Source organism: Echeneis naucrates, chromosome 3, assembly GCF_900963305.1.
Source record: "Echeneis naucrates chromosome 3, fEcheNa1.1, whole genome shotgun sequence".
NCBI lineage: Eukaryota > Metazoa > Chordata > Actinopteri > Carangiformes > Echeneidae > Echeneis > Echeneis naucrates.
Window position 1 is genome coordinate 1,307,260 of NC_042513.1, and position 18,818 is coordinate 1,326,077.

Sequence of the window (18,818 nt, forward strand, 5' to 3'; positions counted from 1 at the left end):
AGGCAAAGTTAACCGTTTGTGGGAAATTGTTTGCTGGCTTCGTCATGGCCTTTCTTGCAAACATAACCTCCAAATATTATTCAGTTCTTTGTCTTACAGAATAATTGTGATGTCACCTTTGCATTACATCATTATGGCTTCTAAGTCATGTGGTGAGAAGAAAATTTTAGATAATGAAATGTAAAAATGAGTTTTGAAATGGAAAGAAAAACTCATGATGGTCGTGAATCCACAGACACACTATGTAGCAGGACCTAGTTTGGTTGAAGTGGACCTCTCAAAGCATGCTTGTATACAAGCCTGTCTAGATCTCAACATTTACCTTGAGTAACCAATTATGATTGCATCTCACTTACCAGCTCTCTTTACATTTTGTATGCATTGTTGCTGGTGGCCAGTCTGAAAATTGAGTATGAAATATACCATGAAACTGGTATATTTAAATGTTTTAATCAAAACTTCAATTGCTGATAACCAGGTAGTCCTGGCTTGTCCCATCATGGGTTTTCTTGCCTGTAGGTGGGTCTCTACTTGAACACAGTGGGACTGTGAAGTCTGCTCAACTGACACGAGTGATGGTGGGTCTTAATCTATTCAGGTGTACATTTGGTGCATGTAGTGCTATGCCAAACTTGCCATGAGAATTAATTAAGAATACACTTACCAGCTGCTGTTAGCAAGGAAATTTTAAAATGAAAAATGTATAGCACATTTTTAATAGCTTGATTCTTACAATATATCTGGAAAGTAGATTATATGCCATCTGCTATATGTGTAGCAATTTCCCTTAATTCTTGATCAAGTTTCTTTGTGGGGCAAAGAAAAAGCTAGGTCTTCCATTTCACTCAGTCTTTTCTCTATCATGGCAAATCCAACTGCATTTATTACAAAGGGAACCAGAGAAATATCTGCTGTAAGCTACTAGATGTAGCTTAATTATCTGTTTTCATTTCCCCTGTGTGCTGAGACTGTTATGGCCTGTTTGTCCTCTCACCTATCACTATTATTTCTTTGTAAAGGTTTGCTTGGTTCTTCAGTCAGTGCCTTTTATTCTATGTAGAGAGGCGTCTAATGTTTATTTTCTTCTCAGTTTAATTTTGAGTATGCCGGGGTCAGAAGTTCAACTGTGAGCAATTACTTATTAGCTGTATGTTGCTGGAAAGTTTTCTAAAGCTTTGAAGGATGTAATGTGATGCCACACAAGGAGCCCCATGGCTGATCAACAGAGTATCTGGTTCCTGATGTTAATAATAGCAGCTGCCATTCTCTATGCTTTGAAGCAACAAAGGCAGTCTACTTCATATACTTGTTTCAGACTTGTACTTTGCATTCATTTAGTGATAGCATTTGTGTGACCAGGCAAATTAAATGATGCTTTGTTTTTCCCAAATTGAATTTGAGTGTTTTCTTAGGTGAAGCTGATATTCAAATCTAGACATATAAATGTTCACTTGTTGAGAGTATTATTGAGAGTGGCCCAAGTGAAGACTCCATTCATCTATGGACCCTGACACCAGATAGTGTTCTTTCAGAATAGACAATTAAGATCTCCATTCCTACAGCAGACAAAACTCTCAGTGCAAATGTAGTGCTTCATGTATAAAATGGCTTAAATTTGCTATGCTATATCACAATTGTCTGCATTACTGAGCATTAATTCAACTTGACTCGTGTTTTCCTGTCTACCAGATACCTTTATTGTAGTTAAAAATAACACAATTCATTTGGGTTAGGGGTGTTTATACACCTGCCATGTAGTTCTTTATTTGTTTGTGAAATTTAGTGCTAGCACTCACATGGGAATGCCACTGCTGAGAAATAGAGCCACAGAGGATTGACAGTATGCTCTGCAATGATGCAGAAGAGGAAATGATTGTAATGAGAAGCATGAAACAAGCCTTACATGTCACCTCCTGCATGCTTTGTGAACTATATAATCAAAATACACATACATATGATGCAAAACTGGCTAACCAGTCTGGATTAAAAAAAAAGAAGAAAAAGATCAAACAAAATCTAAAGAAACATTTTCAAACCAACCCTGTAGCTTCTCTAACTTCTTTGTTGACTCCCATGTTCCAAAGTTCATAGTTTCTTCATAACAGCCATGCACTAAATCCAAGCGTCATGCAGTGGCCTCATTTCTATGAAGTGCTGAAAAAACAATCTATATAGTATAAATATAAGGTAGAATAGATTTTTATCACACTATATTTTCTAACTGTGAAAATTGTCAGACATCAATGATTTGGTGTGGCTATTCCACAAATGTATATACCACAGAAATTCCAAGCACACACAGGGCAATTGATCTTTTCTAGCACTAAACACATTAAGACAAAGACAGGCAAGGCACTCACTAACACATCCACAGGTGATTTCGAGTCTCAGATTCATCCACCCTGCATGTTTTTAGATTGAAGATTATGCTCATGTCAGCACAGGAAGAACATGTAAACTCCAATCTGAAAAGCTGCAGCCATATACCATATGAACATTAACATGTTGCAACTTACTTGAGATACTTTTTTTGCTGCTTGCAGTACGGATTGACTGTAGCAGACCTTCACACTAGACAGCCAGCACATTGTCAGTGTGGCCAATTGTAATTTCCTGACGGAGCACTTCCAATTTTGTTTTCATACTGGACCAAAAGATCTGACCTTATGAGCCCTGCTTGGGATAATTTTACAAATTGTCTCCAACACAGAAGTTGGTTAATGGTGCCACCAAACAGTAACATAGGTTGTGATTGTGCAGAAAGTTGTCCAGGGAATGTGTTGACCTTATCTTGCTGCTCAGAATAGAGTCAAAGGAGTGGTTCACAGCATTCATGTTATCATAACACAAGTTTGTTTTCCATCATGGATACTTATTTTAGGAGAGTTTAAAGGGGCATTGACACACCAAACCTGGTTTACTTGAGTTTCCTCTTTAAATGAACGTTTAAAAGCTAGGCTGAAGATTTGCCAAATTTGAATTTATGTAGGTAAACACTGTTTTTGATTGACGATTAAAGCATGGAAACTTTTGGGGGCAAGATGCTTGTACCTCAGTAAATAAAAGTAGGTCATTATCTCCACTATGGCAATAAGATATATCCTGTTCAGTGCATCTGGACTGCTTCTGGTCACTGTGAGTTTCTTTTTTTTTTTTTTTTTATATTTGGGTCAGGATTGTGAAAATGTATGTAATTTTATGCTGCTTTACTTTCAAGTGAAGGCTTCACCTAATTGGGTTTCAGAAAATTCTGGCAATATATAATAGTCTCCATGTGAATAAATTGCTTCATCCAACCTCTAGGACACACATAATGGGGGGAGAGGGAGAATAAACAAATTTCTATAATAATATGATTGGACATGTGGGCTCAACAATGCCTTGTTATTTTATTTTTCTTTCTATCTTCTCTCCTTGATTGGTTGCCTGGAGACCTGCAGTAGGATGTATGGAAATTTCAGGGAAAGGTCAGGCAAACCTTTGTGAAGTTACTCAACTGTGTGGAGGTGTAGGTTCAATGGAGGGTAGGCAGAATGGTGAGGATGTTCTCATGACATATGTTGGGATGATGGATGCTTGTGGGGCAATGCTATCTCTGATGGTAAGTGCAAGTAAAATAACATAATGGGATTAATTGTACCAGTTGTACTGGACTCAAGATAACGCACTGTAACCTTTGACCTTAACTGCACAAAGACAAGAAAACAATGTGGGAGGTCTGGTTTATCTTCGGTTTTTGGTTGACAATGTATCAAATACATTGTGTATTAAATATGACTTTAACCACAGTTCCTTGCAGAGTTTTAATGGTACCATTAATCTAACATGCTGAAATGACTGAAGTGGTTTGTTGACCATGCAAACTAATGATCTAATGGTTTATTGTCTTTATCTACAGGTATGGCCTCACAAGTCTTGGTCTACCCACCACACATTTATCAAACCCAGACAAGTGCCTTTAGCAGTGTGAAGAAACTCAAAGTTGAGCCCAGCAGCTGTGTGTACCATGAGAGGGCACATCCGCAGACTTATCTGAACGGCAGAACCCTAGGCATTGTGCACCCACGAAAACAAGCCCACCCGTTTGTGAACCGAGACTTTGCAGTGGGCGTGAAAGTGCGTGGAGGACAAGAGTACCCGGTGCAGACACTGGTGGTTCGTGGAGTACAGAGACATCAGCCCGGTAAAAGAGGAGGAGGAGGACCAGTCCCAGCTGCGGCCCAGCCGCGACAGGACACAGGGGTTGTCCACTCGCAGGGCGAGGAGCAGCAGCAGAAAGACAAAGCAAGTGGGGGCAGCAGTGGAGAACCAGGAGGAGGAGGGGGAAGGGGAGCGGGCTGCAGTGGAGGAGGTGAAGGTGGCGGAGAGGAAGAGGGTGACAGAGAACAGAACTGTGGAGGTTTGAACTCAGCTGACAGCTCTCAGCGATGTGGGCTGAAACGTAAAAGTGAGGAGCTGGATAACCGAGGGAGCATCATGCAGATTGTGGAGGAACTGTCAATGTTGCAAACAACGAATGTGGGGAATGCAGCTGTGACTGCACCTGCGGCCGTTGGGGTTGGAGGGGGCCCTTCCAAACAGGGTGCAGGGCCTGGGGGTGTAGGTGCAGCAGGAGGCACAGGAGGTGGGGATGGGGACTATCAGGTTGTACAGCATGAAGTCTTGTGTTCCATGAAGAATACTTATGAAGTGCTGGATTTCTTGGGGCGTGGCACATTCGGCCAGGTTGTTAAGTGCTGGAAAAGAGGCACGGGTGAGGTAGTGGCTGTGAAAATCCTGAAGAATCACCCCTCATATGCACGGCAGGGTCAAATTGAAGTCAGCATCCTTGCTCGTCTGAGTGGGGAGAATGCAGATGAGCACAACCTGGTTCGAGCCTTTGAATGCTTCCAGCACCGCAGCCACACCTGTCTGGTGTTTGAGATGCTTGAGCAGAACCTGTACGATTTCCTGAAGCAGAATAAGTTCAGCCCCCTGCCTCTGAAAGTGATCAGACCTGTGCTACAGCAGGTAGCTACAGCTCTGAAAAAGCTGAAGAGCATGGGTCTGATCCATGCAGATCTCAAGCCGGAGAACATAATGCTGGTGGACCCAGTGAGGCAACCCTACAGGGTGAAGGTGATAGACTTTGGCTCTGCCAGTCATGTGTCAAAAGCAGTGTGCTCAACATACCTCCAGTCTCGGTACTATAGGTGAGTACAAAATTCTGTCAAAAAATTTTTTTTGACAATTTTTCAATTTCTGTTGGTGTCCATACCATCATCATCATACGATGGCTTTTCTCCCTTCTCTTGGTCAGAAACGATTTATACAACATTTCATACAAACATATGATGGTTAGGGTAAGATGATCACATTAGAAGAACTAACACCCATAGACACACACATGCTCAAGTGTTGAGAAATACATTTTTTTTTTTTTTTTTATGATGTTTATGACCAAATGGGCTGACAAGCAGTAGTAATTTTATTAATCAATCTATATGTTCAAAAGTATATAAATAAATTTATAAAAGCAACACAGAGGCATGGAGCATGGTGATAAGGAGAAAGAGATGAAGATGTTTATTTCACAATCCTTGATGTTGATGATGATGATGACAATACAAGCTGATAGATATGAATTGGAAAAACAGCATATTGGCAATATTTTGCAGATCGCTTAAGATGTCACACATCATGTTTTCAGGGGAGCTCATGTCTTGCTAAAATGAACCACCAGAGTCACATTTTAAAAGATGTCCTTCCTTTGGCAAAACAAGGAAATGTCTCCCATACTGCATGTCCTGTCCATTTAGGACCTACATACCACAGGCTGCTAAAAATCCTGCAGTGTGTACTAGCTGGGTACACACTCTGTGTCCATGACTCCGCTTTCTGGGACAGAAAATTTAGTTTTTTTTCTGGGACTTCAATTGCTGTTGATATTTGCAAACACGAGCAAAGACTTTCAGAATTGGAAGAATTTTCACCAATGTATACATAAAAGTATGAGCAAGTACTTGCAGAATGACACAGAGACATAGTATGAATCAAAGGAATAATTAAAAATGGTTCAGAGAGAAATCACAGAAAACCATTCCACACATGGTATATTCTGGGGTATGGCATGGCTGTAGATGTAATACATGACATTTATGCTAGGGCACCTTAGTTTCTGCTGGCCTTGGATATGCACTATTTCAATTGGCAGGATAAATTACGTTTGGCATTATGCTAGGTGGGTTTTATCTGTAAAACAGACCTGAAATGGTATCAACTTGTGTACATCCATATTTGTGTCTATAGGAGTTGATTATTTTTGCAAAGAAAATACAAACAAGTTATGGATCCCTTGTGCTTTGCTTAGGCTTGAAGTGTGTAGCTGTGGGGCAATTCTTTTTTTGTTTTTTATGTCTATACACACACTTGAATAAAAAAAAGAACACATTAGTGCTGGTCTGGAAATACACTGTAAGGAGGTTTTATACAATAATTTGCATTATTTGGGAGAGTATACATCATATGTGTGTATTTTTGTGAGGTTGTTTAACTACATATTGGTAGACTTGCACAGAAAGAGTAGGGTAATAGATAAAAAAAACCCCTCACAGTAAAATGATTTAATTAATAAACGAAATAGAGAATAAAATATCAACAAACATTGGTGTAGTATCCAGTGTGCAATGAATAGTATGAATATACTTAAAAATTTCCCCAAACAGGTGTAATGCCTAAACAATACATGCACACAGAGGGCAGATTGTACACACAAGCATTTAACCTGTGACATGTGGTCAAAGAAACATGACCACTGGTAACACTAAGAACATGGTGTGATTCACTTGGGTGGCACAGATCCACGGTAGCAGGCAACAGTTACCTTATGAGGCAAGCAGCCTTTGTTCTCTCTGCTGTCTTTCTCTATGATGATGTGCAGTAATAGGTAGGTCTGTTGAAGCTTGGTCTTTTGGAGGGATTGATGTATTTTGTATTTTACACTGCCTGATGACACAATGGGACTTTTAGGTTAGTCTGTTGGAATCCTTGTGATGTCTGGATTCTGGTAAATTTCCCCCTCCTCAACTTATCAAGTGGAAATGTTTATCAGAATCTACCACAGGAGGTGTCGGACTCTTTGTCATACAATTTCCATGAAAATTCATGTGATTATGTTGATGTTGGAGAAAAAGTAAACATAAAAAAATTTAATTGCACATCATTTTCAAATTTGATATATTTATCCCCATTCTAGCCATTGACACTTCCTTTAGAAGTGTCAGCAAGAGAGAATATCTAACTTTCAGTTCCCTCCACTCAAACTATCAAAATGCTCTAACAAGGAGAAATTTTGCTATTCTAGTTTTGGCAAAGGTTGATTTTGATGTGTCATATTAATAAAGTCTGTGTTATCTGCTTTTTTGGCCTGTGAATTAAAATGTTATTAAACTCATTTAAATTTGAACTTATCATCTAATGTTAACCAAAAACAGTGTCTCCTGTACTTAACTGGCTCTGAGTTGCATTATTGGGGATATCTGTGGATTGTCTTGTCTAATCCATCACTTGTAATTTAGTAGCATATGACAGGAATATCCGATCAAATGGAGATATACTCTATTTGTGGGGGGAAAAAAGTGTAATGGTATTTTAAGCTGAGGAGAATGGGGCAAGATTTATTCATCAGTGCTATCTGTTTCATTGAAAAGTGATACCATTAACAAAACAATTGAATAATTATCCTGCACACTGATTCTGTGAAGGAGTATGGTCCAGTGGGAATGGAAACACTTTCACAGATGAAAATACATGTAAATAGATCATATGATATCAGTCTGTATTTGCAGTCACTGTAGCGTTGTTCAGTAACTGAGAGAAGCATTTGCTTTTAGCCACAACAGTGGGGAAAAATACCTGACTCCAACATTTACTTATTGTTCTCCTTTCATCCAGTACATGTATCAGGCTTTTTATGAATATTGTCATTTTTTTGTAAATGTATTTTGTTTCATGAAGTTGCTTGAAATAGAACTGTCATAGTTTGTTGTTCTTTTAGAAGGTGGAGGAAGCGATCAATGCAGCTGCTTCAACTCTATTGTCAGCTCCACAGTTATTCACAAGCCATGCATGGTGATAAATTTTGATGCAAATGTCCACAACACAAATCGTGCTTAAATGCTTTCAATTATGTCGTGTAACAATGCTCAGAGGCTCATTGAGTGAAAGCAGAATGGCAGTCTTGCAAAATTTCATTATGTGTGATTAGAAAAATATAAAATAATAAAGTCTGGATTACAAAATACTTAGGATATTAAAACATTTTGTGAAAAAAAAAATTTGTTCCTCTGTACCCCCTCATAGGCAGGAGAATGCAAAGCATATGGTGAGGTAACAGCGTTGCTGAGGCTAAGAGTGAAGGGTTACTTAAAATAGCTCATGGGACACTGGCCAGTATGCTTTGACTTCTATAGATGGTGAAGTACATAGACAGCAAGAATGAAATAGGGACAGCTTGAAATACTAGAGAGCTTACACTTACATGTTCAAGGTCAACTAGCTCTAATGTTGGCTGTTTTTATTTTCATATGTTCATTTATCTTTGTGTAGTTTGGTTAGGTGCACAGCACTATGCATTTGTTGGCCAGCAGGCTTCTGCACCTGGTGGATACTTTCAATTTATCAGCTGCTCAAACTAATATGTTTGATAGATAGACCTGCCGCTTCTGCAGTTTACAACCATTTGGCCAGTGGCCACTTGTAATTTGCCACCCATGTTTGCACAGTCAGCTAGACTGGAACATTCTTGGCTGAAACACAGCTTCAGCTTGAAAATAAAACCTTAATTTTCTTTATTAAGGTTCTGAATTAATGTTTGTATTTTGCAAATGTTAAATTGTCAGTTTCCCCATCAGCATATGCCAATTACTTTGTTGATTCTTCTTGCACCCACAGAAAGAAATGGTTTTATCTGCCAGGAAATTGTCTGTGATGTATAGTCATGTTTGTAGTTTTAAAAGATGAGAAGCTCCTTTACAATCTTGAGACTTGTTGAAATCATTGCAAGCTAACTGCCAATTTAGATAATCCATAAAAACTGTGGCAACTTTTTCATTTACTTTTTAATTTTATTCCATATTAAGCATTGTTGCATTGATTATACATTGAAATGCCTCAGCAATTGTCAGTTTTTTCTCCACATATGGTAAGTTAAAGTTTTTTCATCTTGTTGCATTTTATTACCAAGTTAGTAATATTTGCTTTTCAAATCAGCAGGTCAAATCAGCCTTCGTAATTATTGCTGTCTCAAGTTATGGAGGATGATACAGTTCTTAAACTTTATTTTGGATACGAATAGTGAGCATCTTCCTTAAGGTTTCTTGAACTTGTGCTCAAAAGGTCAAAACGTTTTCATTTAGCGTTGTGTTCTTACTATTTTGAATAGCAAAAGCTGGTGGATGGTGAAAAATGTTGGCTTGCCTTCCACAAAGCTGCAAAGTTAATGTTGTATTCATTCAAACCTAACTGAGGGAGTCCTTGACTGGGCCTATACTGGAGTATTCAGGTACAAATATTATTGAAATGTTCCCACAACATTTATAATGGTAATACAAGTAGCTGTAATTCAGGAACATAGTACAATGATATGAAATGGTGAAGACAGTGGCATGCCAAGTGGTTCAAATATAATGCAAAATACACTGATAGTGATTTGAATCCAAGAAAAGTTTTTGTACATCACAAAGTCTAAGAATCGTCATTATTGCTTTCAGAAATTACAAATATAAAAAGGCTGATACCTATATAATTTGTTTTAGGTACATGCAAACTGTAGCCTTAATCTAAGCAGATCAGAGTGCAAATGGCATTAGAGCTGCCTTTGATGCACTGCATTTGTGTTCCACTTAATAATGCAGGATACTCTGTGATGAGAAATAGCATTTCCTTGAGGAGACATGGTGTGAGGCTACATTCTTCCATCATGGAGTCACTATGTTGTTGGTTTGTCTTTGTGGCTGAGCTCAAGCCCACTGCCGTACAGCCCAACTGAATTTCTTCACAAGCAGAAACTAACTGAAAGGCATCTTGGTATACAATGACAATTAGACCCTCCTCCACAATGTGTAGCCACTCCTATTGTTTGTTTTCTGTATTAGCTTGTTTGATTCCACTTTACACTTGATGACAGAGCAGGGAGGATCAGAGGGCTATTTCTAGAGTGTGAAGTAACGGCCATAAATAAGAAATAGACAGAGATAATTTCTCTGCTCTGTCATGCTCCTTCTTGCAAATATGTACACCTGTGCTGTATTGTTTTGGAAGATGAGATTAAAAAAAGTTGATAAAACAAAACATAAAACCCCTACATTGAGGAATATTACATATTTATTACGTAATTTAAATCACATTTGTGTCTGTTCAGGACAGAGTATAAAACTCCAAGATATTAGGATCCAGGACTCAAAATATTTCCCATGAATGAGGAGTTTTTCCTCCATCACAACAGTCACACGCGCACATTGTGTAGTTTGGAATGATGCCATACGCGATCTTTGTGTTGCTTCTGCTAACATAACATCACATGCCTCAGCCTCTTATGGGTGGGAGACAAACAAACAGAGTGGAAAGAAAGAAGGAGGTAGATGGAAGAAGGGAAGCAGCTGTTTGAGGCGATGGAACAAACTGTTGAACTTGCTGACCAGGGAAAGATGTGATTTGATTGGTCAGACCCTATTCACAAAGGAGCAGTAAATTTACACTGGAAGCTTCAAGCTATAAGTTTGGGGCAAAAAAGGCATAAAACCTTCCCATTGCTCTTGCCTGGGTTTTATTTTTTGATTGATGCTAAATATCATAACTACAGTTTGAGTCATACTTGGCACAGTAGTGTACCCATACTGGGCCTTCTATATTGCTGCACTCAGCATTAGGGATTGTTACTGATGGCTCCATTAAAGACAAACCAACAGCTAATGCAGTGTTTGTTATTCTCAGTCAGGTCTTGTTCTGCAGTGCCCTCGCCAAAACCAAATGATACACACTTTACTGTGTCAGTCTGAAGCCCTTAAATTGAAAATCTTCTTCAGAACATTCTTTTGACTGTTTCTTACTTAATGCTTCGTAAGAATTTGGAAGATCTTATGGTACAAAAACCTTGAAACTCTAGATGTGAGCTGTAAACTGAGAAATTAGTTTTCTATGCTGCTAGCAGGCATAGAAAGCTCTGACGATGCATCTTCTTTCCCCTCTGCTGCCCCTCAAGGTGTGTTTTTACCGATAACAAATGGGGCTCTATAGAAACCTTTGAACATAGTGACAAACTATTTGTGTCTCTCAGTCATTCACTTCCAAACTTTGCACGGAGGATTACTATCAGTCAATAGACCTGATACACTGTCTTTTGTCTTCAGACTGAAGAACATGTTTACAGCCTTTGTAAGAGATATTTGTAGCACATAAACACATTAGAAGCACATTAATTACATTTAGTGAATGGTAAATGTACTGATATTGCATTGATGCAATAATTACATAGATGTCGCTGTTGTTGTGGTTGTAGATCCTTAATATTCAAAATTTTTGTTAAAAATCTAAAAAACTTGGCATTTTTTTCCTACACAACAAAAGGCACAATACTAGTTGATCACCACAATTTTTATTGTGCCTTTTTGTTTCCTTTGGTGTCTGTGCACGTGCTAGTGAACAGTCAGGTCTTAAGCATGCAGAGGCACCTCAAATTGTACGTCATAACCTCAGGATGGATAACAGATTCAGTTTCACAGAGGTCGGTAAGACTTGAGTTGCATTGATTAGAACAAAGCCGTGCAACCATGGCAACATCTACCAATCTACTCTACCTAAGCCTCCTGTTTTCCTTGGCAGTATTGTTTTGGTTTAAGCATTTTTGCAGGCTGTGAGAGTCTAGCAATCTGAAGTTAACTAAATGAGTGGGTTTATTTAAAAGTATTCATTATTTAAATAGGACCCAATTAATAGGCTTAGTGAGTTAAGAATGAAAGAGGTAGTGTTCCTAAAACAACATTTTAAGGCCTGTGTAAAAGCTCTGATTCAGTCCTTCTAGGATTGTTTGAATATTAGGATGCCAGTAATGAAAAGGAGCTGTTGGGGTAAGTTTTTGATTACACTGTAGTCTCTTAAAAATTTTTCAACCAGATGATGATTTGTAGTGATGCTTAGTTTGTATTTGTCCGTGTTGAAGTATAGCCTGTATCCTATTTCTGAGTCGTGATGAATGCACAGATGTGTTGATATGTAGCTTTACTCCCTCCTCATTCATTTGGGGAAAACCTATTCCTTGTGAATGGGGCATGCCTGTGTGGCTGAAATGGTTAGCATCAGTGCCTTCTGATTTAGCTGCTATGCTTCCTACTACGCCCGTTGTTCAACCATGTGATAAGATTGTCTAAAAGTTATAGTAGTAGTATACTATGCTTGCTATTATTACCCATATATTGCCTCTGTCTAGCCCATAACACATGAATGATGTCATAGAACCCAAACAGTTGGAGGGTTTCTGCTATGTATATGCAGAATGGAACTGACAAATGTCAAAAATTTCTTGCTATAATTTGTTTACTGTATAATGTAAGCGATATGAAGAAACCTTTAATACGTATGAACTACAATGACCAGAGAGTTAGGTTCAGACATTTTCAAGAGTTGCCTTTAGGGATGCAACAATTTTAGATTTTGATTGTACGATTATAGTCTGAGGAATAATAATGGTTTCACAATTACCACGATTACACAACACTACTAATGAGCTAATGCATAAAGTAACATGAGTATTCTTTAGAGATTCGAATTTTTTATTATCATTTATTGCTGTCAGAAATAACACAGTAATAAAATAATATAGTGCCACTAATGTAATTTAACTCAGTTATTACATGTTACCTTTACTTTGGCGTGTAAAGCTGGGTTGTGATGCTGTAAATGCTGCATCAAGCTTGATGTGTTTGAACCTTTAGCTGCAACTTTTTTCAGTAGGTTTTGCAGACCGGTGATCTGTTGTCTTGAATGACTCCCTGGTCCGTCTTGCTGTATCCAAAATACTTGCACACTGCCGACTTCACTTAGGTTGAAATAAAGCTTTGCTGCTTGGTTCTTCTGCCATTGTTTAACTAATGTAGCGTAGCCTCCATGCCCCTTGATAGGCATGGCAATGCAACTGCATCTCTGTTGTAACTTTGTTTTCATTCTGTGCAGGTTGTGCCAAAAGTATTGTAACAGTGTCCCTTTTTTATGAGTGAGAAAAGAACAGTGTAACTGAGCCTTTGGAATTAAATTAACTGTGACGTTTTGAAGCATGGTTAATAGTAAAATCGGTTAATTGCTGCATCCCTAGTTGCCTTTGAATGCATGCTTCACACAATAGGAGATTGGTTTTTCTGTGTGAGTTGTGTTTAGACTCGGCAGAAATATGTTTTAGTTTAGGTTACAGGTGACGTGTAAAGGATGAGGAAGAAGCAAGACCCTGAAATAGAACTGACATCAGTACCCTACTTCCAGCTCAATTTTAACATTACTTTGACTTTATACTTGGAAAATAACACGGCAGAGTCAAGTTCAACTGATTCTCTTTCCCTCATATGGTTCCACTGGGTAATATTTTGAAATGTTCAGAGTTGTAGTGAATATGTGACAGTTGATTGTGTTCTCCACAGCCGCAACCCCTTATATGTACTGCTATTTCTCTGGCCAATAAGTATAATTGATGTGACTGAGCCTTGAGGCCACACTTGCAAAAAAGGCTAGCATCAGACAAATTTGGTCTGCTTCATGCTGTTTCATGCTGAAAATGCACTGTCACTGTTTTACAGGCTTTCTTGTGTGTCCAACAATGTTCTTAGCTATGTCAGACAGACACGTCTTACCTGTATTAGAACTGACAGGCCTGCGTCACCATTAGTCACCCAGGCTACATGGTATTACAGTATTATTATAAAGGTACTCAAAGCAACACTGAGCCGGCATGTAGGTGGCAAAGGAGAACATCTTATTTGTATCAGCCTAGACCAGAAAAACAGCCTGTCAAAGCACTGACCTCAGCTTGGCTGACCTGCTAACCCACTGGCTCAGCCTGCTGAAGCTTAGTGACTAGCACACGCACAGCACTGGCTTACAAGTCACTTGGCACTGTTACACATGTATCACACAATGCTACTGATTTGCCATCAGCAGGAATTCCATGACATTGCTTTTCATGGATACTCAAGAAATCAGCTTATAAAGCAAAAAGCAAAACAACTACAACTAGTTTTGATAAAACATCTTTTAACCTTTTAACATATTTTTTCCCCAAGGATTAGAACTTTTCATTGCTGAAAATAAATAGTTCACATCGTATAAGAAAAAAATCTATATTCACATCTGCTTTACAGATAATTTTCAGTTGTAAGTGGGAGTTTATTTACTCAATATAGATAGATGTATCAAAAACGTTTTTAAGACAACTCTTTTTAAAATGAATTTCCTACAGATCTACTTGAAATTTAAAAATATTGACATGAAATGTTTTAGTTGTTACTGTATTCAACGTGTTGTGTCTGTTCTACAGGGCTCCAGAGATTATTTTGGGATTGCCGTTTTCTGAAGCCATAGACATGTGGTCCCTAGGCTGTGTGATTGCTGAACTTTTTCTGGGCTGGCCCCTATACCCTGGGGCCCTGGAGTACGACCAGGTAAACACCCATGTTCTCAGTACCTGCTTGTCCACTTGTCCACTTCTTGATGTCCTGCTATTCTTTCAAGTTTTTGCACAACTGATCCCAGCAGCTCATAGCTCCATTTTAACCTTCCATGACTCAGTCTATCCTCTCTACATCAGCTACACATGAAAACAGTTTTTCTCCATACTATGTTTTGCAGGACCTTTCTCCATTCTCTAATACCATGCAGCTCCCAAAGCAGTACTACACCCTCTGTTTCCAACCAAGGTGTTATTTTTCTGGTCTCCTCTTTTATCTTCATTTCCATTACCCCTGTTTTTTTTTTCCAAAGAAGGCCACCCACAGAGGACAGGGTTTGCAGGATATGTAATCCCTGGTGACTTCAGTGTGAATCTCAAAAAGAAGTGTTCCAAACAGTCAGTCTGAAAGAAAACCTAAAAAAGGCTTAAAAAAACAGTAGAAACATAGGCCGGCAAAGTTTAAACCAAGTGGCTTGAAGATTTGGCAAGAAATATTCTCACCATATGTACAAAAGATTTTCAAAATGTGTTTGGGATTTAGGTCCAATGCAATTGTAGGAATAATGAAGTGATTTCCTGTGCAAAGATAGTACAGCTAAAAGAGAAATAGATAGAAGATGAGGTTTAGGTAAAGACAACGTCTGTGCACCATCACACAATTTGCATGAAGAAAGGAAGAAAGCAACATATGGTTCAAGTGACTCATATTAACAAGTTAGTTCAAATTTACTGGTCCCTTGGTGACATATTTCCCCCGAGAATTGTATCATCTGACATCTGTTGCAGTGAGTATAAGGCATTTTTCTAGTGATTGAGGGAAGGTACTTTTAACCAGTTTTACTATTAACCACAAACCACGATTAACTTCACAATGATAATCCAGGCGATTATGTTCACAGGAAAAGAGAGGACTTAATGGTAAATTACTGTTGAGGAACCTGCACTGCTGCTACTGCAGCTGTAACAAAAGCCTCTTAGCAAAGCTCCTCAGAATAGACAAGGTTTTTTTTTCCCCTCATTGTTTTTTAAGGGACCGGAATGGAATAAAAGTTGGCACGCACGCCTACTTAATTGCCGTGCACGTGCTGGCTAAATTGCCAATGAAGCTGCCCCTGTTGTAGGAACAAGGGCAGACAATGGCATCTTTATCCACCTGAAAAAAACCAGTGAAATCATTGCTGTGGGAGTATTTTGGTTCTAAAAAGGATGACCAGGTGGTTGTTCAGGATGAAAGGCACCCGATCTGCAAAACCTGCCGAAAGAAAGTTGCTAGGGTCCAACACATCCTCTATGTGATAACAATCCAAAGCTACACGTGCAAGTAGGCACACAACAGTTTAATAGGCTACAACACTGTGTGGTGTACAACTGGTTAAATAGATTAAATAGATCGTTAAGTAGACTGTGGAAAATTAATAAAAATGTGAAGCATGTATGATGGTTCATAATTGGACCATTAAAATCCATAATAATATTGATATAGATGAGACCATGTTTTTTTTTTCTCTCACAATAATCATACCCTCAAAATCCCTAATCATCTGGTCCCCTAATTTAATAACTGGTGGATGCCTGCTCCTCCCAGTGGAGCCCTAACTTCCCGGGACTAGACTGATCTAGGCTTATGTTCAGCAGCTTTCCTCAATGCCTGCCAAAGAGCTTCTGTCAAATCCTGCTCTATCTTATACAATACTATATACTATAGCATTCAGGCTCAATGCACTCATACCAGAGTATTTTTATGGTGTGCTATCATTTTTCATTTTCACCACACCCAAGTCAGGAGAGATAACTCAAACCCTCCGAAAGAGATTTAACTTAAGTGCAGCAGCACACCAGTCTAAATATGATGAATCTGTTTTTGCAGGAGCCAGTCAGAGTGTTGCAAAGCAGCTTTAGAGATATCTGGGGGGAGCCTCCCTAATTTAGTTAGAGCTTATGTGGGCATGAGGGTGGATGGGACAAAGTTGGTATAGTCAGACAGTGTGAGAGACAGAAATAAAGAGTAAGCGTGAGGCAACTTGTTGAATATAGTACATAAGTGCTATATTCAACAAGTAAGCATTCACACTGGAAGAGAATGATGGCAGATAGCTTTAGTAAATCATGTATTGACATCAAGAGTTATATCGCTTTAAGTTTTCAACTTCATAGTTGTCATATTACCCTCTATGGCAGAATGTTATCTATGTTATCTCAAGCACGTCATAGATGGTCCCCATTGTAGTCCCATTGGCTTGTCAAATTTACAAAATCACAATATTTATTTGATTGGAGTGCTCTTGTGGTATGTGTAAATAAAATAGAAGTTGAAAATAGGAAGCTTGTAAATTTCAATTGCCTAAAATTTAAAACCAACTGTCGGTAAACAGCTAGGCAGCTGGTGTGAGGTTTCATCCGGGGGCCACAGGGTGATCTGGTGGACGCTTATCTTTCCGCATGGGGTCTTATTCCACCCCACACAGCATGTTGTATTTATAACTGAGGCTATTCCTCCTGCTCTTCCATCTCCTTACCTCATCCTACAATCACACCATCTTTTCTCTGCATAGTACAGCAGGAGGCTGTTCACCTCTTTGATTTGACAACCTCACTGTTCAAAGAGCATATTTTCATGTGTGGCTCTGATCACCCCAGCTGCAGTCATGAGTAGCCCTCCTTATTTCTCACTTGCTTCGTCAGGCAGTATTTAAAAGGTGCAACCAAATGTTTCAATGCATGCTTTGTAGAGGCCAATAAAATGGGTGCTTGCTGATTTTATTTTTTCTCTCTCTTTCTGGGCTTGGCCTAACTTGCATCTAGGATAATCGGTAAATGTAGTAGGATGTAGGCAGGGTCAAGGGAAGCAAAAAAGATCTTGGTAAGTTGTAGTTAAAACCCTCATGGCTCCACCAGAAATTTTCATGCTTGTGAGCTGGTGTAAAATTTACCAGAATCTTACAAATGTGGAAGAGGCTTAGTACACCAGATATGGAAGAGAGTGTGGGTTCATTATTCTAAATTGAGAATTTAGAGGCCTTTATTGCAGTGAGAGATAGCTTTAAATGCAACTTTTATAGTGTGTATTGTTATCTGGAATGCAATAAAAGAAAAGTTGCCGCTGCTTCCTTTCTGCCTTGTAGCAGGCCCAGGCTCGCTAGACAGTTGTTTTCTAAAGCAGTTGCTTTGCACCAATGATCTTTCTGGTTTGTGAGATCTCTGCAGAGACATGCCTTACAGGAAAAATAAGGGTTTTCCCATCACAAGAATTTTCCCACCCACACACATTGGCTTGTTATGTGTCTATTGCTGTTTTCATGTGATTTCAGTGAACTGCACCACAGCATTACTACAGCCTTTACTACAGAATTTAGTCTGTGGACTTTTGAGGCAAAGTTGGTTGGAATTGAGAGCATCAGCTTGTCCCTTAAGTGAATCATAATGGGCTAAATGCAAGGCAAATTAATGGTCTTAGTTGATGTAAATCAGGATTTTCTGCCAAAGACGAAGAAAAAGTGTGATGTGACTTTAGTTTGTGACACTTGAATGTCATTTTTCCTTCAGACAAGGCAGGAGGGTCTCCACCATCTCTAAAATTCTCAGTAGACAGATGAGGTAACAATTGTCCAACAGGCCAGTATGATCCAAGTCGATATGTATTAAAGCCTCATCAATAGCCCATTAATGTGAACTTGAAACCCACCCATTAACAGGCTTACTGCAGTATTAAGGCTGAACAATAAACGGATATAAACCAGTGCTCAGACTACAACTTCTACTGGTTTTCTTTTTCCTTTTTCTACATGCTGCTGTCAAAACCCAAAAACATCCCACCCTCAACTTACATTCCACAATTTCTTATCAATCATTAAAGGAAAGGGGAAGTAACTTGAATAAAAAAAAGCATTGTTGAAATATAGTGGAATAAATGTCATCACAGTAGCATCAGCAAACTTGTTTGTTTATTTTTTCTACATAAATCATGTTTATTCAGCTTTGTCTTCAAACTGCCAAATGTACTCATTCTTGTGCAGGCTACATATTCTTCATATAAAGAAACATTTTCTGTCATTATCTGCTTGTTTCACAAACTGATTCATTGTTTTTACCTGGATTCAGAAACAGTCAAGAGAGTCAGTCCTGCAAATAT

At 38.8% G+C, this 18,818-nt stretch overlaps 1 protein-coding gene across 2 annotated transcripts in view; it reads left to right on the top strand.

Annotated features, from left to right (window-relative positions):
• The window catches only part of hipk3b (homeodomain interacting protein kinase 3b), a 33,726-nt gene that overhangs the window by 2,744 nt on the left and 12,164 nt on the right, over positions 1 to 18,818 (top strand). The window contains exons 2-4 of one of the 2 annotated variants that reach the window (XM_029497753.1): positions 3,899 to 4,979; positions 5,046 to 5,192; positions 14,558 to 14,681. In XM_029497753.1, coding sequence (XP_029353613.1) covers positions 3,899 to 4,979; positions 5,046 to 5,192; positions 14,558 to 14,681 — 1,352 coding nt within the window. Of the gene's footprint in view, positions 1 to 3,898; positions 5,193 to 14,557; positions 14,682 to 18,818 lie in introns of both variants that reach the window. The other variant, XM_029497752.1, reaches the window with a different exon arrangement.